Source organism: Melospiza georgiana, chromosome 8 (assembly GCF_028018845.1).
Source record: "Melospiza georgiana isolate bMelGeo1 chromosome 8, bMelGeo1.pri, whole genome shotgun sequence".
Lineage (NCBI taxonomy): Eukaryota > Metazoa > Chordata > Aves > Passeriformes > Passerellidae > Melospiza > Melospiza georgiana.
Window position 1 is genome coordinate 25,392,616 of NC_080437.1, and position 26,420 is coordinate 25,419,035.

The 26,420-nt window shown below is 43.0% G+C and overlaps 1 protein-coding gene across 4 annotated transcripts in view; it reads right to left on the bottom strand.

Moving 5' to 3' along the window:
- The window catches only part of SH3PXD2A (SH3 and PX domains 2A), a 237,768-nt gene that overhangs the window by 12,560 nt on the left and 198,788 nt on the right, over positions 1-26,420 (bottom strand). For 3 of the 4 annotated variants that reach the window (XM_058028727.1, XM_058028731.1, XM_058028730.1), the window contains 3 exons: positions 15,245-15,358; positions 11,203-11,286; positions 114-231 (listed from right to left, as the gene is read on the bottom strand). In XM_058028727.1, the coding sequence (XP_057884710.1) occupies positions 114-231; positions 11,203-11,286; positions 15,245-15,358 (316 nt within the window). The remainder of the gene's footprint in view (positions 1-113; positions 232-11,202; positions 11,287-15,244; positions 15,359-26,420) is intronic. The other variant, XM_058028729.1, reaches the window with a different exon arrangement.

Consider the following 26,420-nt stretch of genomic DNA (forward strand, 5'->3'; position numbering starts at 1 on the left):
ATGAACAATTTGGGCTTCCCTGTCGAGCTACAGTATGATTTAAATGCTAGCATTGAGTGAATGACCAGAAAGGCTCATTGTGACAGTTTCTGCAGGTTGCACAGCTCCTTTACCTGATGTACCACCATCCTTCCAGGTTCTTTTGGATGACCTCCACGGTGACCCCTTTTTCGAAGCCAATCTCATCCTTCCCCTGGCTGGCGTACGGCTGGATGGTGACATATTTCTCTTCTGGTGAGGGGAGAAAAGGCAACATCAGTTAGGGTCAGGATCAGTCCAGCTGCTTTTCTGCACTGCTTGCTTTTAAACCGTTCTGCAGCGATTACGTGAAGCCATCACAAAGGCGGAGCCCTGCTCAGGGGCCCACTGGTTATTTATGCTGACGACATGACAGATAATCAGCCCCTTGCCACTACCCTGCTGCTGATAATCACAAAATGTTTCCATGCCAATAATGACACAAAGTCCCCAGAGAGCTCCCCCCCTCTTCTTCCCGCCTCCCTGCCCTCTCCAAGTTCCTCGAGCGGGTAAGGGAGAGGATTTGAAGCTGGACTTAACTCCCGGACTGTAACTTGACAGAATCAATCCTGCTGCCAAATCAGCCGAGCATCGCGGCAGGAGCTGCAGCCAGTTGGCTCTCTGCACACACACATGGCTGCACGGAGCATTGTGTTACTGAAACCTGAGCACTGCATCCCCAGGGGGACACAGCTCCCAGCCCAGAGGGGCTGGCCCAGCACGCTGCTCTCCTTGCACCTCCCAAGCAGCACAGGTCTACAGCAACGAGCTTGAAACATTAAAAAAAAAGTGACAGAAGAACAAAAGAGGCTTGCATATGACAGGAGGTGACACAGCATGTACATTCATAGGTTGAGAAGTGTTTTACAAACATACTTTTGCTAAATATGACTGCAGAGAAATGCTCGTGTGACACTGGTGAAGGAGGGCCAGAACTAAGACACACACTTCAAAAGCACAGACTGGATTTCAAGTACAGTGTTGGAGCCAAAAACTTAGCATCCCTATTCATCTCCAGCATCTATCCCCTTCCCAGCTGGGCAGAGGTTTTAAGCAGACTTGCTGAGAGCAAGCCAATAAGCAGAGCAGAACAGACACTTGTCAACATCTTCTTCCACCTACCTGGGAGTCATTTACTGCAGCATTCCCATTACACCCGAGGTCACCCTTTCCCTCTGGAGCTTAAAAAATTACACCTGCCATTGAAAACTTGAACTACCATCCTTCCTGTGCAGCAGCAGACATGGGAAGTGTCACAGAACCCCTCTCCTCAACCCGAACTATGGTGCATGTGACAGTTTCTGTAGCCCAGATTAAAGGCAGGGAAGGCAAGCAATGAAGTGCATCCCAGCCAGCTTTCCTAGCACTTCCTACCAGCAGTCACAACAAGGCAGGGAAAGAATAAATGGAGGGCTGTCAGTGCAGAGGAATGGGGAGGAAATGAAGTGAATCCAAAGCTCCTGATCACTGCAGAACAAAGGAGCCATGAAAAGGCTGCAGCAGCTTGAAGTGAGCACTCTTTAAGAGAGTAAAACAGATCCAAGCAGCTGTTTGGTTTTGTGGCTCAACTCTATTTTGTTGCTGGGTGAAGCATGGAAACTAATGAAAAATAAACCAAAGCCCTTTCTGAGATAGAGTAAGAAATAATACCTCAGAAAAGGGAAAATAATGTTGACAGAGAATCTGATGCCAGTGAACTCAGCAAAGCTACATCTCTGAAGTCAAATTCCCTTGACTGGTCACATTTGGATCCTTCTAATTCTGATGGGGCAAAATCTGTCAAAACCTTTGCTACCAAGAGGAAAAGACTCTCTGCTGCTCCCTCCTAGGAGGGCTGCTTAACTGGCTTATAACTGGTAAGAAACTCCAGCTAGTTTGTAATTAGCACCATCAGCTTATGACACTTCCCCACAGAAATATTCTACTACAACATGGGTCCTGAAAAATGAGACCTGGCAAATGAAATCCCAGCCTCCAAGTCACAGGACAGGAGAGTTTTCCTAGCTAGGTTTCTGCTCTGGCTGGTAGAACTGGACTAATTTTCCCTCTATTTTCAAGTCTGCTGCAGAAGGAGCTCCATGTCTGGTTTCCACTGCATGCAGTCCACTAAACTGAACTGCAGAAGATCCCATGGCAGCTAGATTGTGTCCCTGTAAGGGCCAAGGGAAAGTTCAGAGCTGCTCTGTCCAGACACACAATGTTTCAGACACTTCCAGGGATGTTTCTAGGACAGTAATACTGAGCTAAGCATGTATTTGCTGAGTCTTGGAAGAAGGCCCTCTTTTTTCTTTCCCCCATACCAAAGCTGCTTTATAACCCAGGCTGTCAGAGCTCACCCTTGCCACTAGATCTCCCACAGAAATTGCTGTGTTTATTCAATTTTCCCTCCAAACAAACACCAGGCTCTGCTTCAGCTAAAGGCAGCTATTCAGCTCCTCTTGCTGGGCAGAGTGGTCCCACTCCTCAGGGATGTGGCTTCCCTTCTTCTGCAGATAACCATGCACAGGGTGCTCATGTCTAGCTTCCTACAGAACTTTCCAAACTCATGTGTGAGGAACTGAGACAGTGGTCACCCATCAACACCAGCAGCACTGGAGGCTGATAACTCAGGAGAAACAGAAAGGCTCTTCTGAACTGCCACTGTCTCATTCTGTACATGAGCACCCTCACTGCTTACATCTTCAGTCCTGTGGCTGTTAATTCAAGACTACTGCTTTTTGAGAATAAAGCCCTTTAGGTGACTCCTCCCTATAGAGAAGAAATAATTTTTAAGAGTGCATGGAAATATGGAGGGAAGAGAGAGAAAAAGGATCTCCTATGAAGCAAGACAATCAAAAGTGTTGAAAATCAAGTCTAGAAAAGAAGGTCCCACAATGTTTTTGTCTAGCAGCTCTATTTTTAAGCCTACAGATAAAAGCCAGGAAGCCACCATTACAATTTCCCCTTGCAAACTACTTTGACAGCAAAAATTACATTTCCAAGATTACACACATTTGGTTCCTGTCAATGCTGCAGGAGATACCACAAACATACATGAGGTTTGTAACTTAAACAAACTGGAGATATGGGCCCCCTTGTAATCAAAGTGTAAATTCTGTTTTGTTTCTCAAAGATTATCTCTAGCCAGTGGACCCTTTGTATAAACCAAAATTTGCTGAAGGGAGCAGGGGAACTCTCAGTGGATGTGTCACTGAAGAGGACTGATAATAGCATTCAACATATCAGATTATTGTTCAAAAGTCTTTAGAAAAGATATTTGACACTTCATGACTGATATGTAAAGTTACTGTAAAGACTTAACTCAGATAAATGGTTTCATGAGAGAATCAGCAGAGCATCAGACAGCAGAATGACACTGCTGTGAGTTACACTGACAAATCTGATATATCATGCTGGCTTCATTCAGCTTCTGTGACAGGCAAGAGTATAAAACAGAAGTCAGTGAACCATCCCAGACCTACCACTGAAGTTATATGCTCAGATCTACAGAGAATACAAAAGCATATAATTTTGGTTCATTAAGTTTTGACTTCAGAATTACCAGGGAAAAAAAAAGACAAACAAAAGGATAATTCGTATTCCCCAGCTGCAGCTTCTGTTACATCAACCTCAGTGTTGAGGTCAAGTGGGCAGAATAAACTTTACTACATGCTACAAAGCACACACACCAGCTAAAAGGCTGCATTCAGAAACAATGGGATCAAAGTCCTACCCCCTTTGAGCTAAAAATGGCAAGAAGACAGCTCTGCTCTTACTGAGTGACATCCAGAGATCTATTAATTGCCAACTCCACTCCCATTCCTTTATCACTAATTTCAAGGCCCAAGACACCTTTCCCAGCTGAGCTGAAGGAGGTTCCTCTCTGGATTTTGATCTGCCCCAGTAAATCCAAACAAGGCATGCATGAAGAGGCAAAGCCCGCTTGGCAAAGAGCTACAATACACATCTGTCACATCATGCATTATCTAACTGCAACCTGCTTGGGTCGGAAGGAAAGGATTACTGTGTGTCATTCTCTCTCCTCCCCAGACACAGACACAATTTAAAATACACACAACCAGAATTTTTGCACTATTTCAACCACCCAGCTCATACCTTGCTGCTGTAGCTGTGCTCTCCCAGCCCTCCCAGACACCGTGGCAACCCAGTGCTCAGTCCACTACTTATTCCAAAGCCTCAATTCCCTGTCAATGTACCTTTCTCCTCTTCCTTTTCCTCCTTCCTAACAGAAGGCAGGCTTTTATTTTGCTCTGGTTCTACCTAAAGTCTCCTGAACAAATACAGTAGAGAACTGGGATCAAAATACAGGGACAGATCTTGGTGGATCACTTGGAAAACAGCATGGACAGCAGAGAGCAGTACCTGTGTCCTTGGAACAGCCCACAGTACTACAGAGAGGGCTTTTTTATAACAACAGACTTTCCCCCAGAAAATGCAGCACAGGTAGGGCTGTCCAGCTGGAAGGTGTGCACATACACAGGACAAAGGATCAGAGTTGCACAGTGCCCTGCATGACAGCCACATACACTACATGGTCTATACAGATGTACACAACAGCCCTGGTACAAGCAAATCACAGATGTTTAAATGTTATGGATCACTTTCTCACAAGTTTTTAACATCTAATGTCCTTCTGTAACCACTAGAAAAGGAGAAAAAAAGGAAAAAGGAAAGAATACAAAAACCCCACCAAAACAGGAACACAACCATTTTGTGTTCCTCCAGCAACACCGTGGTGTTTTGCCAAGCTGAGGCCTCCTCTATACATAAACAGCAATAGCTCTAAAACTAAAAAGACACTTTAAAACCAGTTTTTGAATGCAGAGCAGAGTCAAAACAACTCACACAAAACTTGATCTAAAACCTGGCTAGTTTAAGCACGCCCATGTTTCTTGTCCCACCCATTTTAAGATGAAGCTTAATGAAGTGCAACTTTTCACATAAAAAGAATCTACAATACAGCTATTAAACCATCATATGATTTACAGCAAAGCAAGATGACCTGTAGCCACCTTGGCAATGCTCATCATGTAGCAACAGGTCACCTCTGCAGTCACAGTGTAATAAGGACTGAAATACCTCTTCTGTCTTGCCCAGCCCGTTCACTGGCTGTGATACAACATACTGGCTGCAGAAAAATGAGGGAGGAGACATTTGACTTCTTAAATTTTAGGAGGACTTAATGTCAATGACAGTTATTTTTGGATAATTGCAGACCTTGACAACTGTGCTTTCTTGGTTTGTTTTGTGTAGGATTGCAGCTTGCACATGGTGAGCAGTTGGGCACATTCCAACACATTCCCTTTAAACAACCTATTTCTGAGTAAGCTTTCTTTTGTTTCACCTGATGTATTTCTGTCAAGTAGTAAAGGGGAATCTCAGAAGAATTTTTAAGCATTGGTTATGGCATTTTCCATTCCAAGTAACCGATTAGGACACCTCTCTCACAGGAAAAACCTCAGGACAGCTAAGATGAAGCTCCATTCCCTCCTGAAGAAATTGTACTGACTTGGCTGACAAAGCAAGACACTGAACCTGACAGAGCCTGTGAGGCTCCTCCAATCCCATCTGTCAAACCAGAATTCCATATTTTGCATGTGTGACTGAGCACATTGAAGTTATGAGGTGTCTTGAAATGGCAACCTGGTCCCTCCTCTGGCTGTCTGGATTTATACCTAAAGTCAGGTCAAGGAAAGCAGACCTATGGTTTTACAGCTTGAGTTGTCACAGAGCTTCAGTAGCTCTTTCAAAATCTCCTTCATTCTATCTTCCCAGTTCCCTTGGCACTGTTATTGCAGATTCCTCCTAGTCTATCACTGAGGTGACAGACTTGCCCTGACATTTTCAAAGTTCTCCACCACTGCTGCTCCTCACTGTCCCTTCAGTGACTCTTTTGTACAGCCACTGCAGCCACCTCCTGCCTGCTTTGCTTCCTTCCCAGCCTTTCAGCACACACTGCTCTTGCAGAAGGCCCTTGGCACAGCACTTCTCCAGCATTTCAACCAGACTCCTACCAAGGACATTCCCAATTCAGTTGTTCCATCTTGAATTTTCAAGCCTGTGTGCTGTGCCTTGCTTTAATGCCCTACTACACACACTCACATGTTCATGTGGATTTCCCCCTCCTTCAAATTCTGTGATCTTTTCCCACTCAGCCTCATGCCTTTCATATGATGCCTCACCAACCTGAGCACGCTCCTTCCTCGATCAAATATCAAATAACCTGAGGCTCTCAAATCCTTCCTAAAAAAAGCCTTACCTACCCTGATTTCCTGCCTTCCCAAACAAGCTTAGTTTTAGTCCTTCTCTAAAAGCTTTTAAAAATACTGAAGAAGGATCATTTTACACTGTGAAAACCCCTTTGGTTGCAGTAAGATTCATGCCAAATTGCCACTTGCCCACGTTCCTTTGATGCACAGATCTCCCTCTCTTTGTTTAGGCTGTAAACTCTTTGGGACAGGAGCCTTGCCTTGAAGCAGCTAAAATACCATGCACGTTTCCAGCCCTGCACAATCTGCCTCATCTTTCCCAGGCAAACAGCCAGTGCTCAGACATTTCTGCTTCCAAGTTCTGAGAGCCCCATTTCACATTCCTCTCCTTCACCTCTGTTTTGTAAGTTTTCTCTTTTCTGCCTCCATTAATAAGCGTGGAAGTTATCAGCAGTGCTCCAGGAGCCAACCAAATAAGGGAATCATTTCCTTTGCTCAGCTGGGGCTTGTACATGCCCCCAGCTTTCTGTGACCCCCCTCCTGGTTTGATATGTAGGGGTAGGGGAAGGGATAGAGTGGAACTGGGCTAGAAATTAGCCAATTAATGATTTCTCAGCAAAATGCAACAGCCCCAAACCTACATCTTCCAAACCACAGAAGAATTTTCTTTCAAAATACTTTCCCCTCTGTCAGCAGTCTGTGTTTGCCCTCCCCCACTCCTCCGCTCCACCCCCCCTTTGTCAGACCTGCTTCTGGAAAAAGTCTCTCTGTTCCAGAAAGCAATGCATTAATTCAACATGGACTTTATTTTACTGGCCTAAATATGCAGAGAGAGAATGACTATCCAGTTATCAAATGTGTTCATCTGCAGACGGAAGCTCTTCAGCCTTTGTCCCTCTTCCCTTCCCTGATTTTTGTTTTAAATAATAGAAAACCTTGTGCCAACAGATAGAAAAGAACAATAATGACATTTCTTCTAAACAGCTTTGTATTGTGCACGCTCTTACTTCAACCAAGCAAGGACCAATAAGCATTTACTACTTTCCTTGGAGAACAGAGTAAAAGAAAACCCAAACAAACAAACAAACAAACAAACAAAAAAACCCCAACCCAACCAAAGGAGAGAACAAACTAAATCTGAAGCTGCTCTGTGCTGGTTTGATTTAGCACAGCAGGGTCACTCACAGTCTTCTGCTGTGATTGACAAAGACTTCATCACCATCAAGTACAAGCAGGAAAGAGCGAAAACAAGGGGAGAAGTCCCATGGAGGGGGCTTCCAAAGAGGGCAGAGCAGCTCTGGTGAGATGCAGGAAAGTGTAAGAGTGCACAGGCACATCAGCCAGGCTGGATTATCAATACTGACCAAGTGCTCTTTCCACAGCTACAAAACTGGCTCAAGAACCACTCACCTGGGCTAGGACATGGGGTTCCAGTATTAAAACCAACTCAGGATCAGGTTCAAGTATCAAGACCGCTGGGTTACGCGGCTGCCTTCCCTCTACACACCACCTTTGCCCACCAAGCTCCCTCACTGCCTAAGACAGGCAAGCAGTGCGAAGTTCTAACTTCAACTCTTTCAATGAATAGCTTATTCCTTGTGCTAGGAGCTACTCCTAAATAATTGGCTCATTTGGCAGAAATTCAGCCCATATGTCACTATATTGTTGGTATGAATAACTTTAAAGTGCTTTTCTGCATTGTAACAGCTCCAGTTGAAAGCATTGGGCACAGAACCAAGGCAGCAATAACTTAGGTCAGATATCTGGCATAGAAGACAGGCATGTAACATCCCAATTTTGCCAATCAAACTGTAAAAGCACAAATGACTTTTCATTAAATTAAGCCTGTAAATAATCCTAAGTTCTCTTCCAGGGGAAGTGCCAAATAACTGCATGCATACAATTACTATTTAACCCTGTACAAAACATGAACTCTGCAGCTTGCAGGTCTAATGAGTGTCAAGTCTGAGGAAAACTACAAACTTTCAGGGTTCTCCTCACAACCCATATTGTATTACTGCAGTTTCAGAATGTATAGGAAAAAGTTTAGAAAATGTACCACATTTAACATTAAAAAAACCGCAAGCTTTGCAGCTACATAAGAAACACAAACCAATGTAATCTCTTAGATCTGGGCACACCACAGACCATTTTAAAGAGAAAAGTTCAGCAACAAAAGTCATCTGTTTCTCTTTGTAGAAACAGACTACAGCTGTTCTCTTTGCAGATTTTTTTTCAGGTTTAAAAAGGGAGCACTACCATGATATTCAACAATTTGTCTTTCATGTTTCTTATTCACAGACCCAGTAACATTGCTTCCAAATATCTGGAGGTCAGAGATACCTAGCCTCTTCAAATGGCTTTGGAAAAGTTAGAAATAAATACGCCATATGCTACCCCTAATAATTTTCCCCCGTCAGGCACAGTCTAACAGGGAAGCAAACACCCTTCTCTTCTGCACTCCAGCTTTCTCAGTGTTTTCAACATTCAAGTCACTTAGAACATTCTGCCCTTCAGAAGCAATGCTTAATTCCTTTGATTCTATCACAGGCCTAACTGATAGAAATGCTTATTAAAGGTACCCAAGCATAAATACAAAGGGAGGCATCCTTTACAGCTTGCTTTTAAACTCCAGTGAACTCCTGGAGCTAATCCTTCCAGCTTCCAGCAGCAAGGACTATTTCAAGCAGAATATTGCTGGATGGGAAGAATTTCAGCCAAAATGTTTAATTGAGTTTGTTTCCAAGGAAGAGGCCAAGTGGGGAAGGGGAAGCTGTTCTGCTTGTGTTGAACAATTCTGGCAGCCTCCTGTTTGAACAACTTGACTTCTTCTGTGCTTTGGAGCAAGGACTTGAAGGTTGGCAGGGGAGTGTATATGTACACTTTGTGCATTCTGTCATTTCAGTGCAAATTCACCCAAATTTGGCCTTGTTAGAAGTCTTCTGGGCTGGGATGGGAGGGGAAGATGGGAGAAAATCTCTCCTGACCTCATATAAACTGTGTTTTGTTAGAGAACAGCAGGCTGGACACCCAGAGAGACTCATACTTCCAACAACTGCAGTTTGGAAGGAGTAGATGTCTGCACAGGCTGCAGCTCTGCCAGATCATGAAGCCACTGTCTCCAACTTGTGCCCATTTATTCAAGTCACTTTCTTTATTTCCAGTAAGCCTGCTCTTGCAAGGATTCCCTAAGCTATCATTTCTGATGACAATAAACAGCTTATTTTTAGCTAGCTGTGGCTGAAATACATTGCAGAGACCTTATAGAAGCAGCTCAGCCACAGAGGGTGCCCCAAACCTTGGACAAAATCACAGATTGCTGAAGTCTGTGCCAAGTCAAAGTGCCAAGATTCAGTCTGAGATAAAGCACATATTCTCCAACACCCTCAAAACCCCAGCCCTGCTTGGGCCTAATAGGGAAGAAACTGTAATGAAGCAAGAAAAAGGCAAAGGTTCAAGAGATTAGGGGAGCCTGTACTGGGGAAGACTGCCAGGGAGGACACTGACACTGGTCTGGAGAAGATGCACACATGGCGGGCATCAGAATGCAAAAGGGAAAACCTGGGAATGCATCTTAGGTCCTTGAGTCTTACCAGCTGACTGCTAAGGGACTGGTTATGCAGTCTTAATATTTTATGGAGTTTTGTTTGCAATATTGTACAAATACAAAAGAATGCATTTGTTTTCACCAGTAAATAAATTGTTTAGAAAACTGATTCTCATAAATTCTCCCAGTTAAATTGCCAGGAAGCATCTAGCAGAGTTTGACAAAACAAAGTCAGTAGCTCCCAAACAGCTGGGGCACAGAAATAAGCACACTTCCCCCCCGCCCCCCCCCCAAGACAGCATGTGTGCTTATGAGGGGTTTTTGGTGCCTTCAGAGTGCATTTGGTGGCTGAGAAGCAAGACCTTGTCTTCTAAAGGTAGTTTCAGTTTCTGCAAGGTCAAGCTATGGCAGGTAGAACACAGCTATTGTTGCTTTTGTTTCCTCAATAATAATTTGAAACAAAGTTAAAGGGTCTGAAAAGCTGGGTGTGCTTGAGACATGAGTCTGCACATGGTATCATCATCAAATCCAGGATGTAAATTTGCCACTTTAAAAGTACATTCCTTAATAGGAAAGGGCACCTTTCCATTAACTGGGAATCATCTCTTGTGCTTACATCAGTAAGGTTGTCTTAAAGTTACAGAGGTGCAAATGGTGCTTTGTCCCACCTTTCCTTTACCAAGGGCAATGAAAACACCGGATGATTTTCCAAGTAGAGCAGGAGGTAGATAGGGATACCTTTGGTTTGGGAAAGATGATTCATCGGCCTTTAAGAAATATTTTACTTATAGGGCTCCTCAGGCTTCACCCAAACACAAAGGTGTTCCCCCTTACCCTGCCACACTCACTGTTAGACCAGCAAAAGCTGAAAGAACACACAACAAACCAAACCAACTAAAATGCTGCTACTGGTGGCATTTTAAATACCTGGGAATGATGCCAAAAACTCCCAAAAGTTCTCAAGACTCTCTTTAGTACCAAGCACTGCTTGCAAGGAAGAGAGGGGAATGCAACTGGATTCTCATCTTTCCACACCACATGCTTTTCCAGTGTTCACATCTCCAACCATGGCTTTTTGGCATTCAACTCATTTTAACAGCCCTGAAAGTATCATTTGTCCTTACTGAGGCAGGAAAGACTGAGCACAAATATGCCCAAGTTAAAACACAACAGATGTGAGCTTCCCCAGCAGCATAAAGTCAGGCTGCAGAGCTACCCCTGATGACCAGCTTCCAGCTCCTGGGGTGGCTAATCCTGGCTCTGAGCCACCCTCCAGGTGCCATGTAGGAAACCCACAGCTGAACTCTGGAGCTTTGGCCCCTCACTACCAAAGTGCCAAAGATGCAGGTCCTGCCACACAGCTGCTGAATTGCAGTGTGGCTTTTGGTGCCCCTGAGTGGCTGGTGCCAGAGGAAGCTGTGAATTCACCTCGGCTCTGCTGCCTGTTGACTATCCCGCCCAGCGTCCATCGCCGGTCCAGGCGCCTCAGGTGAGCCTTGCGTCGCTTAGAAACTAGTTTGGAACATGGATGGAAACAAAACAAAGGGGGGAAAAAAAAGAAGAAAAAAAAAGTGATGGGAGGGTGAGGAATAAAAACAAAACATGGCATTTACAAGCACTGGTCTTGTTAGTGGGAATGGGTTAGGTGGGATGCAGATGTTTTGTTTTAGTTTATACAATACAGTGGAACAAGTTAACTTCTTGAGCTTGAGCAATGTGAGCCATCCAGAACTGTCACAAATTGCTACTCCTGCTATTGGCATTTCTTAAAAAGCAGTAATTATAATTAAAAAAAAAATCAAAAACATATACACACTCCAAAACAAGCTGCACAACTAAAGACAACTTGTCCAAGGAGAATGCAGTGGCAGGACACATCATCATCACTATTGTATCTCCTAATTCAGCTGCATGATCTTTGGGGAATTCAGTCTATTGCACACGACATGAAACCCAAGGGCTCTAAACCTCTCTAAGAAAAATTATCACACTATAAACAAACCCACAAACTCTTATGTAAGTTCCCTCATAAGAGCAGCACTCAGGAACTGAACCCAAGTGAAAAGTCTGATGTGCTTGCAAGACATGACTTGCATTCATTGCCACAGCTGGTTCTCATGATCAAAACTTCCAATATACAGATTACAATATCAGGAAAAAACCAACCTTGCAATTTTTCAGCAGGCTCAAGAAGCTAACAAGCCAGGACTGAGTGTTAGTTACATACTCAAACAATACTTAAAACAATGCTTAAAGTATAAACAAAGACAAGACACTAATGGAAATGGCACTGTGAGAGCAGCTGTGCACAGAGGACACCACTTGTTTTCTGGAGCACATACTTAGATCTCTACTCAGATTCTTCCTTTGCCTGTACAGGTGTGAAAGACACTGGAACCATGAGACCAGCACAGAAACACAGACCAACGTTTTTCCATTCAAGGGCTCCCATCCCAATTTGGCAACTACTGCAAGGGGACTAGATGCTGCTGCAAAGCAATGCAAGATATTGCAAGGCAGTGATAGCTGAAGTGCAAACAATCATTTCACCAGTGGTGCTGGAAAGCTGTTCATAAACTTTGATATCATATCATTAATAATAATTCAATTCTGTATATGTGCACTTATTTAGGGATTATATCCTTATACTGGAGTAAGCACTGTTGTTTTCTAGAACTGTGTTCTGTTGGCAATCAGGCACAGCAAAATTACTTGATTGGGAAATCATAAGCTGGGCAAGAAAAAAAAAACTTCACCAACAAGTGGCTTTTGACTTTTTGTCCTTTATATCTGTCAGGGACTTGGACCAGACTTTTACATCCAGCCCACTCTCCTCAATTTCTCCTTTACTGTAAGGCCCAAACCTTTCCACACCACCCTAGGTGGAGGTGTGGTAAATGGTGTTGAACAGGTACATTATCTAGTCTCTGGTACTCTGTACTTCCCCTTTGATCCCACGTTGGTCAAAAATCAACCACAGATTTTCAGATGAGCCAAATCTCAAAATTTTAGATAGCTGTGGTTTTGGCTCATGGAAATCACTGATCCTCTTGGAAGCCCATGGAGGGACAAAAGATGAGCAGATTTAACCTGGTGACTTTCCCTGAATCAACAGGACATTAGACTGCCAGTTACACACATGCTACACAGGGAGACAACACAGGACACATTGCTTGACACACAGATTACAGCAGAGAGAGAAGTTGCAATAAGGCTGCCTGGGTCACAGAGATCCACCACACTGTGTCCTCACAATGCATGGCCATCCCCAGTGACAGCCCTTTTACAATGATGCTTCTGTATGAGCCAGGGTTGTTACCTTAAAAATACTGAATTTTGTCATTTTGCCCAGACTTGGACTTGGTTGGTCATGCCACAGTCACCAGAAAGGTTGCCTATTAACAAGTGTCTACGCCTTTCCAGAGATTATTTTAACATGTTTACTTTATCAGATCCTGTAGCTGTTAAATGTTTCTTTAGATTGCTGATTGTTTTCCAAGCCTTGCAAGATGTGTTGGTCTAAACACAGGCCTGGGTAACAATCTGTCTGCCTTCATCCAGACAGAAATGTTGTGCAAGCTCAGGTGCAGAGAGGAAACACTTCTGCCCTTCTCAGTGAACAGACTTTTTAAGAGACACATGAAAATATTACTGTTATATTAGTAGAGGCAGGATTATTAGCAAGATGTGTTCAGCCCTCTGCTATCTTTACTGGGCCTGCCACAGCAGAGCAGACTTCAAGGTTTGCCTGGCTTGTGGACGTGTTCCAGGCCTGTTCACATGGGGAAGGACAAGGGGCTGATACACAAAGCTCCCTACATCAGTGTTCCCGTGCTTTCCAAGTTGGGGGAGCAGAGATTGCACAGTTGCAGGAAGTCAATGTCTGTTGGAGTCACTCTGAAACTTGTGCAAGCTCTAAATCGTGGGGCTAAGGCATTTATCCACTAGAGGTGCCTTCCTCCTCAGTTACATCTGAGCCCCTTTCTCCTGCCTACCTGGAGAGAGCTGGCAAGTTTTCTGTCTAAGTACAGTCACTTTGATACACCTTTTAAAAGATAGTGAATCCAAGTAATTACTTCTCCTATGAAGTAATTATATGGAGAAAAACAGCCCAAGTAGAGAAAAATTGGAGGGGAAGAAACAAAGAATGTAGGAAGTCTCAGCTTAGACAGCTAATAATATAAACCAAAGTTACTAAAAAGCAACCAAGCAAAATATGGGCCACATAAAAGCAGCTGCAGAGGTTATGCAATTACATCTGTCACTGAGATGGAGCTGAGCAGAAAGGGAAGGGCAGTCTCAAGTTTCAGCATACCTGGATTTGGAGTGAGGCACGGAGCAGGACTGCTGACCATAGCTGAAGAGAGCAGTGTAATGGATTAAAAGGGACAGAGAGGAGGAGATAAGGAATATTTGATAGATTTTCCATTACCCAGAACAGACTGCTGGGTGGCAGCATCCCTGTGCAGAGTGCACTCCAGAGGGCAACATGAAAGAGGAGGAGAGCATGAAATGAAAGCAGTTTAAGCTGTAAGGCTGTCAAGCACACACCATATTTAAGAGTCAGGAGAAGGGAGGGTGCTAGAGACCAACAGTCAAGGCTTTCTCCAGTGCTTGCAGAGCAGAGCAGTAAAGTTCTGTTCTTTAATAACAGAGAAGTTTTACTCACTGCTTTTGCATCCACTGAGATGTTGCATCATACCAGACTGGTCCTGACCTACCAGTCTACAGCCAGTCTGTCTCTAAACCAGGATATGGGTAGACTTGAGCAGGGAAGAATGAGTTGCAGAGACCAAGCTTTCAATAAGCCACAGATGTCACCCTTGGAGCCCAGCACAAAGTCTGGCTCTGCCTGTGTGCTGTGTTAGTGGGCAGATGGTCACCCCAACACATCTCTAAGCCTCCTGCCTGTGCTAAGGAAAGGTCAGCTGAGTTTCCACATACATTTTACATAAGTGTCAGGTCAAGAAGACCTAGGTTTAGCAACAGATTCACTAGAATGGAGCAAATCATAATAAAAGTGTCCTTTGTACACAGTTGCTACATGAGAAGCCCATTAAGATGTGGTTAGTGTTTCATAATGGAACTGAGGAACATGCAATGCTGAACTATTTCATTTCTGGAACTTGAATTAAGCATCTTTAGTTAAAAAAAAAAAAAAAAAGAAGGAAGCAGTGTGGCTAAATACATATACACGACAAATGGCATCTCACTTTTAACAGAATGAGACCTTACCAATTAAAATTACCTTTCCTCACAATCACAGACCATAGCAAACAGCAGTGAAACTATTTTCAAAGATTAATTTAAAGGAAATTATGAGAAGCAACCAATAAAGTTAAACCTCACTCCTTTCAATGGCCTGTGGCTCTATCATGCATCTCCTACCAATTAGAAGCTCTCACTTGGGGGAAAAAGCATAAAGCAAGAGAATACCAGTTTTCTCTTGGTAATAAAAATTTTTCCATACCTTCCCCAAATTTAGATGTGTTGATGTCAGAATCATCTCTGGTTCCATTTTGGGATTCCAGGTATGTAGCAGGGACCCATCCCTGCTCCTCTGCTGTGCTCACAAACCACCAACCTACAGAAAGAAGCAAAAGAAGTTTCTCAGTCAACATTTAGAGAAACAAGAATAGTAAAATGCTACAGAGAAGATGACAGAGTCAGCAGCTTCAGTGCATGTTTGAGGTATTCTGCAGCTTCCTAGAACAAGAAAGGGTTTAGTGCTATCACACCATTTCTAGCAGATCATCTCCCAGTGGTAGTGTGCAATGAAGAAAAAAGGTGCAATGAAGCAAATATCAATTTACTTTAAGAAATTCAAAGTCCATCCACGACAACTTTGAGTAAAATTCCCTAAGTCAGTCGCACCTAGCTGGTCTTGCTATAAGCACATCTACAATATCAAAACACTTTGTATATGTAAATATGTACATGGGCACATATTAGACAGCAAAACCACTGCCCAAATCCTAATATGAAGTACTACGAAAGGCAAATGAGGGAAACAGCAAAGACATTCATAGAAGAGCACAGACTTCAGAACAGGATATAAAAGTGCTTCTAGAGCACTTGTAACCACAGCTGGTGTTTAAAAAACATTACCTGAATTCAATACCCTGGGAAGCTAGAAAATACTGCATAGAACAGAAATAAAGACAGAAAAGCCAACTGAAATCTGTCTTCAGGCCATAAGCACCAGTTATTTGTCCTCCCACCTGAACATCCAAGTTTCAACCAGTACCTACAAAAATGTTAAGTATTCAGCAATGTATATGGATATAACCTTTGGGTCCTATCTGTGGACGGATGAATAAAATTATATGCATGCCAGTTTCAGATTAAATGCATTCCAACTGCAACTATCCTTGCCTCTTTTCTTGCTTGATTACACAGATTTATTGAATCCTCCAGTGATTTTGACATAGACTCACTCACCCAAGGACTTGCTGCTCTCAGATAAAAGCACAATTAGATTCTCCTCCATTCAGATAAGGTGTGAGTTAAGACAACAGGGAAAAAAAAGTCTAACAGGTAACCAAACCACTTCTTTTGCTGTCTGTGATAGCCCAGTTTCCCCAGAAAGCATAAGCTGCTTTGTCAGGACCATGCAAACTGTTGTCCATGACCACCCTTCCAGCTTCCCAGAGGGAGTTGGGAAAACAGCTATTTCTGTACATGCACCTCAGAAGAGTTTACACTTTGATGGCTGTCATAAACACAGCAAATTTCACACAAGCCTGCCTGTGAAGAGCAAAGGTGCCAGCCTGGGCTGTAAAGAGATGGGCACCAACACCAGCGAGCTGTGAGGTGGCCACACATCCCTCCCAGAGCTGGGATCCCACAGCCCAGCCCAGCGAGGGGGAAGAAGGTCTGGGCTCTGCTCCCATGCCACATGCAACTGTCTGTAAGAGAAAAACCACCCTGCTGAAACAACGCTCAAGTGTTCGTGCTAAAAGTCACCCAAGTTCATTCCAAATCCTGTCATGGAAGATTTTACCAGAGAACAGTAGCTACAAGCCCTTGCTTTCCTCCCTGGGGCATGTGGCTGGGAGACAATGGACCCCAAGCAGCAACCCCTCGCATGGCCCTGGGCAGCTCCTAGGCAGCTCTATTTATTTACTCTCCAAATTCAGACACAGATTTCCATCTTCTGGCCCAGCAGAGGTTTGGAAACTTTGCTTCACGAGGCTCATGGTTGGAAAGTTTAAATTTAGTTATTCTGCCTCAGCAGGAGGTGGATTCTCCTGCCACGAAGCCCACAGCAGTGAACATGCAGGATCTGCCAGACCGTTTCAAAAACACGTCCTCATGGTTGTTCCTGATTTCACCAATAACATATCAACGTGGGTAGCAAACACAGTTTAACATACACTTATAATTAGGCACAAAATGTGAGAAGCTGGCTTCCAGCTGATATTAATTAGACTGGAATAGTTTACCTACTTTCTTCCTCAGAAAGAAATTAAACACAAGCGCAAAAAGGACTTGCCTACACTTAAAAATGTACATTTGGGCTGAATTCAAACCATGGTAAAACCATCTTTGGAGGACTGGAAGGCACTTCCTTGACACCAACCCTGTGCTAGCCCATTTCACAATACAGCTCCTCTGGTTTGGCTCACTAGCCCCAGAGCCAAGTTTAGATTTTTGCTCAGGGCCATAGTGTAGCTGAGTCTCCATCCATCTAAACATGACTCAGGTTAAAGCTCCTAATTGCCACAGAACTCATAAAGCTATAATTTCTTTCTAAAGATTTCCCTTATAAACTCTGCACAAGGGTAAAGTATAAATGAGAAATCTCCAAAACTACTGAGAAATCACAGCATTTGTCCAAGCTCAGGGAAAACCAGCCCCCCACTCTGAAATTCTCTTCCCCAATTTCAAGCTTGCTTCTCACAAGGACAGAAGAAAGGCTTTAATATAGCCCATTGAAATAGCACGTCAGCAGAAAAATGTGTGTTTTGCTTAAACAGACTCAACAACTGAGAAGACTGAGAAGCTTCCAGCAACACCCCCTGGCAGCAGAGAAGTCACAATTGGGTGCTCACAGGCAAGATGTGCAAAGTCTCAGTGGCCAAGGAACCACTACTGAGGCAGCACATCCCTTATGAGACCAAAACCTAAATTATAATGGCACATCCAAGCCATAACCCTACAGAAAGGAAATTACAGCACACAAGATTTGACTCCTAGCAGAAAATGGCTGCAGAGCAGACAAGCTCCTCAACACAGCCTGTGCATGACAGCCACCAACTGCAGGACTCTGCTGGCTGATCATGAAGTACTTGCTCTGCACCTCATTAGAAGCGTTAGGGCAGCTGCTATTTGGTGCCACCATCCCTTCCCCCTGTCACCCTCAAGTTCATGGGTATTCATGGTTTGCAGGCAAATTAGACAGAATGGTCTTAGTTTGCACCATTATAGCCCAAACCTTTTGCAAAGAATCCCTTGTCCCATCTCCTGCCATCTTTCCCAACCCAGAGCATCACAGAAAACTTGCTTTTGAAACACAGAACAAAACATTGCATTTATTTTGAGTTCTCCTTCTATGCTGGAGTTTAGCTTGACTTCACAATTCATTATTAAAACAATTCTGCAGCAACATCTGCAGGGAATTATGTAAAGTTATCTCTGTGCACTGCCAAGCCAGACTGAGGTTCACTCTTTCACTCACACCATCTGTAAAAATTAGGCAGTGCTTTACAGCTTGAGTTAACCCTTACAGGTGCCCCTGGCTCTCAGGTACCAAAACAACTCTAACACTGATGTGGCATGGATGTCTAGACTGAGACTCCCAAGCCCTCATCTCTGATGAGGATTTAAAGGGAGTCTGAGCATCACAGAGCCACTGTGTCCAGAACAAGTTCAACTTGAGCTTTGCTGCATCACTCCAACTGCCTTAACACTAACCCAAGAACAGAAATTTTTAAGGCAGAAGTGTAATTTTCTCCCTACATATGTTGCTGCTTTGGTTGGCATCTGTCAGCATCCCTAGGCTGCAACAGCCAAGATATCTCCTCATTCACAGAGTCCACCTAGGCTCAAATAACTCCCAGGCATTTCACAAGTTACCAAGAAACAGCCAGTTCCACTTGACAAGCATATAATGCACACTGCAAGATGGTGATTGCAAAATGGATTGGTCACACTGGAGAATGACTAAATGACAAAAATACTTGGACTTTAAATAATCGTGTTCTTGCTCATAATTGCATTCCAAGTCCTCTTCCCGAAAGGCTTTTGGAAAAGCAAAACAATTAAGCAAATGTTAGCCACAACATGCATCATGGGAAACTAGTGGAGCCCAGTTAAAGGAGTGTATTTTATGCCAGTTTTGCTCATGTTTGCATGCATCTTTACCCATCCATACTTCAATGGATGTTGCACATCAACAGGAGAACAAGCTATTCCTATTGAAGCCTGTCTGATCATAAGATGCTACAAAACACTTCAAATACATAAAATTGCAGGATTGTCGGGAGTTTAGTTCAAGCATGGCTTAAAGAAAAAGGCCATGAAGCCATACAATTGAGAGAAAAGTAACAGGTAGCTGTGAAGCAGTTCCCAGCCTGACTTCTATAAACAATTAGACTCTTTCAGGCATCATTGTATAAACAATAAAGTTCTCAGGCAGTCTTCTCATAACAAGTGTAACACTCTCTCTGGGAAAAGATGGCACCCTGAGAACAGATGTGGAAGTTTTGGGAACCGTTCGCATCACAGTGAGAACACTGGTTTTGTTTTGTGTAAACAATCAACGGTGTAGTAAAACAAAAGGTGTGGTTAGAGTTTTCTCTGTTAGCCTATCATAAACCTGTATTACAGAATATGCATGAAGTTCGTTAACACTATTATTTAAGCTGACTGATCGAAAAATAAATCGAGTTCGATGCATCACAGGATGGTCGTTCTCCCCTCACTTCAACAAATGGTGACCCCGACGTGATAGCGGACACCACGACGATCGTAACCACCACGGGGATTGCGAACACCACGAGAAGTGAGGACTTGGTTCGAGCTCCGAAGCAGCGGGAGCGGCAAATAAGCGCGAAACCAAAGCGGAGGAAAAAAAACCGCCGATACGCGCCGTGCCCTGGCGACCATATAGATGGGACCAGTCGATACGTGTGGCCGATGTCTGGAAATCGCTGCTAGATAAAAGTGCGCACTTAAAAAGAGGTATGGACAGACAAGCCACATATGAACTTTTTATTATGTTTTTGCAAAAAAGGCAAATTAAGGGAATAGACTTACGGAAGGAATTGCAAGGTCTTTTGGCTTATGGTCTGGAATGGGGAGTCTTCGTGAATCCCCACACAGTTTACGAGTTAACGGAATTGCGTGAATTCGGTGATTTATTGTCAGAGGCTGCTTTAGAGAGTGGTAAAACTGCCAAGAAGCTAAGCAGGCCATGGCGAGTGATATATGGTGGACTGTTTTACTATCTCTCTGAGTGCAAGACAGCGGCCGCAGCTCGCGGAGCTTGCGAGTCTGTGCTACTCCGAACTCGGCACGGGCGCTCCGCCATGGCGAGCAGCTGCGGCGAGCGACGCGGGAGCGGAGGCAGCGGCGGGGAGAGCGGAGCCGCCGCCGCGGGAGCCGAGCCGCGCCGCCCCGGGAGAGAGCGAAGCCGCCGCGGGGGGAGCCGCCGCGGGTGCAGCGGTGCCTGCAGCGGAGTCAGCCTGCTGGCGAGTAAACAGACAGCCGAGTGCAGCGGGGGGGTTTTCGCCCGCTCCGACACACGCGCCGCGGGACTGGAGCGCTTTTTGCAGCGGGAGCGTTTCTCCCTCCCCCCACAGCCAGCAAAAGCTTCAGTTTAAGACCTAACAGCCTAATGGATGTAACTTTTGTCAGCAAAAGGAAAAGATCCATGTTGAAATTAAGAAACAAGTGATGGTAAACAAGGAAAGTTAAAGGCACTTTTGTTCTTCCTGGCAGAGACTATGAAACAGGAATCAGCGTACTGTATGCATGGGTCAAATTTCGGCCGATTTGGCTCGGCATTGGTTATGCTGTCTTGAAATCACCTGCATTAACGTAGACTTTAACATCAGAAGCCCGGTTGGTTCAGTCAGTGGAACATCAGACTCTAAAATTATATTTTGAAAAGTTTAAAAATGTTAAGATGTGTTGGATTGATTGTATGAGTGAGATGTTGTGAATGTGCTTTTTGGTATAGAAATGCTATAGCAAACACATGAAGAAAGTTATTTTAGCTTAATATTTTAGAATCAGGCCTGTAAGTAAGTTATAGTAAATGCTATATTTTATTTCTATAGTAAGTTTTATCCGTTGCTAAGTAGTTTAAGTTGAATTATCTATTAAGTGCCGTTAAATGTTAAATACTGTTAAGGTTTAGTTTTGTTAAGTTGATCTCCTGTTAAGTTTAAGTGTTATTAAGTTTAAATAAAGCTAGATTCTGTTTAAATTATATTAGGTTTAGGTTAAGTTAGATTCTGTTAAGTTTGATCTTACATTATTTACAAATAAGTCTGTTATTTAAAGTCAGTTAAGTTTTGTTATAGTTAAGTTTTATTAGAATTAAGAGATTTTACATGTAAGTTCTGTTGATTTAAAAATCTATTAAGTTTAAGTAAAGATAAGTTTAAGTAATGTTAAGATCTATTAAGTTTAAATATTTTAAGTTTAAGTATTTTAAGTATAAGTGCTATTAGGTTTAAGTGATGTTAGATAGATTTATGCTTTTACGATAGGCGTTTATTTTATGGCTTGTGTGCAAAGTGTTGTTGTGAACTTCAGAGAAACCTTGCTAGCTGAAAATACTATTAATTATTAGAATTGCCTATTCTTATGTTGCAAAGAGTGTAACACAGCTAGCCCATAGAATTTTGAAGCCAGTTAAGTTCTGTTAATTTACAAATAAGTCTGCTAAGTTAAATATTTTAAGTGCTTTAAGTGTATACTATTTTCTCACCACTCCAAGTCAACAAAGGATTGAGAATCGCCCAGCTGATGCCATTTCAGCCAAATGACTAAAGGATCAAAAAACTGATTTTGAACTTTTCTGAGAGGCCCAGGGAAGGGGTGGATGTGAAAATCTCAAGGACAAAAAGGATTGTTTTCAGACTTGCCGTTCACCTCCTCTCCAGGTTCACATGAATGAAAACAGCTAGCAGCTGTCTTTTCTTAGTCCAATTACCACCTATCTTGCAATGCCTGATAAGGCAGGACATTGTGGCTCAGCTGAGGGTGGGTTTAACCCTTTGGGATAAAACGCCGTTGCCGGAGGACCAGAGAACTGATTGACATTATTGAATCATTATCATCTTTCCATATGAAAGGACCGGCAAGAGAGAATTGTCTTGAATGTCACAGCCCACATTGTGCTGCTTGGGTTGCACTGTGTTGTGGGGGTTGTGACAGGACCTTTTGGGTGGATCAGTTGTCACATTTTCGTTTATGGTGTAATACCTGTAATTATAACTGGGAACATAATTGGGAGTGGGCACTACGGAATGAAACAGGACTAAACACTGCCTCAGCTTTAGGTCTTTATGAGTCACATGAGCAGAAAATCTTAGCTTATTATCTGTGGGAGGTACAGTGTATTTTGAAAAGGATTAAAGCTCAAAGTGCATCATATATAACCTCTGTAAGGTGTAGAAAACTGGTGCCTTTAACACAACATTCCGTTGTAGGGCCTATAAAAGGAGATCCCAATCAGGCATTAGACAACTGCATTAGAAGGTTACAAAGGTGTGGTCTTCGGGCCTCGGGAACAGTAAGGTTAAAAACTGATAAGAAGAAAGTCAAAGTAAAACCAGGAAAATGAGGTTTCCTTTTATTATATTACTTGGTGTAGTGGTAGCTGAAGAATTAAAAGTAACACATTTTAGTCAATCTAGAGATAATGTATGGTTAACACTTGCTAGGCAGATTAATCAGACATCGCTTTGTCTCAGCATTGGAGGAGTTACTAACCCCTTTCGAACATGTTTGGTAGGACTTCCAGTGTGGTCTCCTCAAGAATTCTGCAGTTTTATTAATAACCGTGCCTTATGTATGAGCAGTATGGTAAATATCAAATTGCCTAAAGGGTATACTGCCAGTCAGAGTGACGGCTACCGTCAGTGCCTGTTAATTCAATCACTTAATATTCCTTTGCATTCTCCACCTGAGGAATTGGAGCTTTTCGGGAGTGCAAATGCTAGCATGACCAGCACTTCCGGCGGTGGGTGGTTTAGCTTTGATTATTCTAATCCTCAAAAGCTGAATCCACATACACAAACGTGGGCTACCCTGGATTCAGCCCTAAAGCCAAACATAGTGTCTAAACAACTCTACAATCATTGTAAAGGCTCTAGCATCATAACACCTAAGAAACTACCTACGGGTATATTTCTAATTTGCGGAGATAGAGCCTGGAATGGTATACTTGCTCAGCCTCAGGGTGGACTTTGTTATTTAGGCAAGTTATCTTTATTCCATCCTAATATATCTGTGCTAATGCAATTAAGCCATAAGATAAGCAGGCAAAAGCGTAGCTTACATAATTTAGACTGTAGTCAAATAGGAGATCCGTGGTTCTAGAGTAAATTTAAACAAGTGATGGTTTCAGCTCTCCTACCATGAGGTGCTGCAAGCAAAGCATTGACTCTAACAAAACAAATAGGGTGTTGGACTAAAGGTGAACTGCATAAAACTTCACAAATATTAGATATGTTAACTGCAGATGTACATAGTGTTAATCACGCTGTTCTACAAAATAGAGCTGCTATAGATTTCTTATTATTAGCACAAGGCCATGGGTGTGAAGAGTTTGAAGGGATGTGTTGCATGAACTTATCTGATCATTCTGTATCTATTCATGCTAAGTTAAAAGAGCTACGGCTAGGATTCAACAAACTTGAGGAAGAAGAAGGATTAGGTATTGATGAGTGGTTAAAAGTTTCGGATTGGGACCCTGGCTAAGAAACCTTATAACATATGCTATAGGGATATTAGGGGTACTCTTATTGCTTTTACTTATATTACCTTGTTTCTGTAGCTGTATTCAAAAGATGGTTAATAGGATGATAGAGAAAACCTGGCAAACTAAACTCCTTTCTCTCAAAGAAAAAAGCGGGGGAAATGTCGGGAGTTTAGTTCAAGCATGGCTTAAAGAAAAAGGCCATGAAGCCATACAATTGAGAGAAAAGTAACAGGTAGCTGTGAAGCAGTTCCCAGCCTGACTTCTATAAACAATTAGACTCTTTCAGGCATCATTGTATAAACAATAAAGTTCTCAGGCAGTCTTCTCATAACAAGTGTAACACTCTCTCTGGGAAAAGATGGCACCCTGAGAACAGATGTGGAAGTTTTGGGAACCGTTCGCATCACAGTGAGAACACTGGTTTTGTTTTGTGTAAACAATCAACGGTGTAGTAAAACAAAAGGTGTGGTTAGAGTTTTCTCTGTTAGCCTATCATAAACCTGTATTACAGAATATGCATGAAGTTCGTTAACACTATTATTTAAGCTGACTGATCGAAAAATAAATCGAGTTCGATGCATCACAGGATGGTCGTTCTCCCCTCACTTCAACACAGGATCATGCTGAACTTTGGTTTCTAATTCTCTCCTCAACCATTAATTTCTCTGTAGACTTTGACTGTCATTTTATGAGCTTAGCTAAAGTAAACAGGACTGATAGCACCACTGTAAAAGGGCATGACTATTTCTCCAGCATGAGTAGACTACACATTCTTCTAAACAAATACTTAAGTAACACTCCACCTCTCAAGAGTCTTGAAAAAATCCCACTCAAGCAGCAGTCTGGTACATTTGACACATGGTCTACGGGCTTCAGAGAGCTGTTCATTTTTAAGTCCCTTCGCCTTGGAACTCTCTCAAGAGGATTTTTTGATCCAACAACATAAATTGTCCTACAAAGCAGTACTAGGTGCAATTAGGTCACTTCCAGACCAGTCACAGAGACCTTTTCATGCTGATTACTTTTCAGGCTGATTACTTCCCTTCAGAGATATGATCTACTCATTAAAAACAGCTAAGACAAGGGTGCTGCTGCACAGTTGAAGGCACTTGCTTTTTCCAGCCCTCCAAAGCTCTTGCCACACAGTACATACACATTTGATACACATAAGGCAGTCTCAGTAATTGCCTCTGACAGACCTCTGATGAATATGTAGAAGCAGATGTATAAAGGCAAGAGAAGTAGCTTTTACAAGAGGGATTTTCTGCAGTAAGCTTATTCTCACACTCACTCCTGTGTCTGTGTGCTGTTAGACACTACCGTGGTCCATGCTGGCCCTGCTCTCTGCAAAAGGCTTTTTCAGTCCCACACACTTGGAAAAGGCACAAGGTTGAAACCACTGAATTCATATGAAGGCCAGTCTCCAATTGCTGAGAGTTTTATTCTTACAATTTATAGAAAAGGCATCTTTGAAATATGGAGATACATGCAAGAGGTCTTTCTAGCACAGAGCTGACTGCAGTTGAGGGTACAGCAATCTGTGAATGACTCACTGCAAGGAAGACTAAGGCTGTCATTCTAGGATGAATTTTTAAAGCTGCTGAAATATTAAAGGCAGCTTTCACCTCAAAACACACAATGTTTCCCAGCCTGTGTGCACTGCAGTCTTCACTGCAGCCACCCCTCAACCATGGAGCAATGTTTGTCTTGTTTTAGAGATGAAAGTGGGGCCCAAAGCCATGCCCCAGGAAGAAAGATATTTGTGGAAGACATCCTGCTCAAACACAATTAAGATCCACAGCACAGCTTCATAGCCTTTTATGTGCCACGTATTTATGGGCCATAGATTAGGATTCCAAATTAACCACGCATTATGATCCTTCCAGCCAGTTCATGTCCTAGAGCTACAGCTGGGAGTGTGGCTCACATGGGAAACCCTAAATCCAACAGCAAGTGTTGCCACCCCAAATGTCTGTGCCTGATTGCTCTAACATTCAAGAGTGAAGGCTGTTGCCTTGTAACTACTGTGTTTGCACTCCAGGTACTAAATCCTGCTTTAGGAACTCAGGAATAAAATACAGCACCCCAAGTTACTGCTTAACACCAAGAGGTTTTTTTATTTGCTGTGATAGGGCAGAGCTGTTGGCTTTTTTTTTCATGTAAGAGAAAAGTGAAAAAAGGATCCCACCTGTCCCTTCTTTCCTGGTAGCCTGGCAGGGGAATTTGGAGATTCTACATGGGCTAAGAAAGCAGGTCTTCTACCATAGTGGTAAAAAAAATTAATGAAGAAATACAAACACAGAAACTCTGCCTTTTTATTTTTTAAAGAGCACTTCTTGTTTAAAGAAGACAGTTAAGATTTAAAAGGTAATAAGCAAACATTTTGCTCCTGGTACCAATAACCCCAATATCTGAAGGATATACCTTAGAAATCACACATCTATTCAACAGTAACCACACAGCCACAGGCTACAGTCTGCCCAGCAAGCTACCCTCAGTATTTAAAACTGAGTAACAGTTTTAATATTTAGTGAAGAGAGTACACATTGAAGGAGGATGAGAGGTTGCACACTCCTGTGCCTTGTGTTCAACTGAAAATTTACAGGTGTCCCTACAGAAATGCAATAGAAACCTGACCCTAAGAGTATCACTCTGGAACCCTGACAACCCAACCCTGGAAACACTTTTCTTTCCTTCCTTAGGGAGG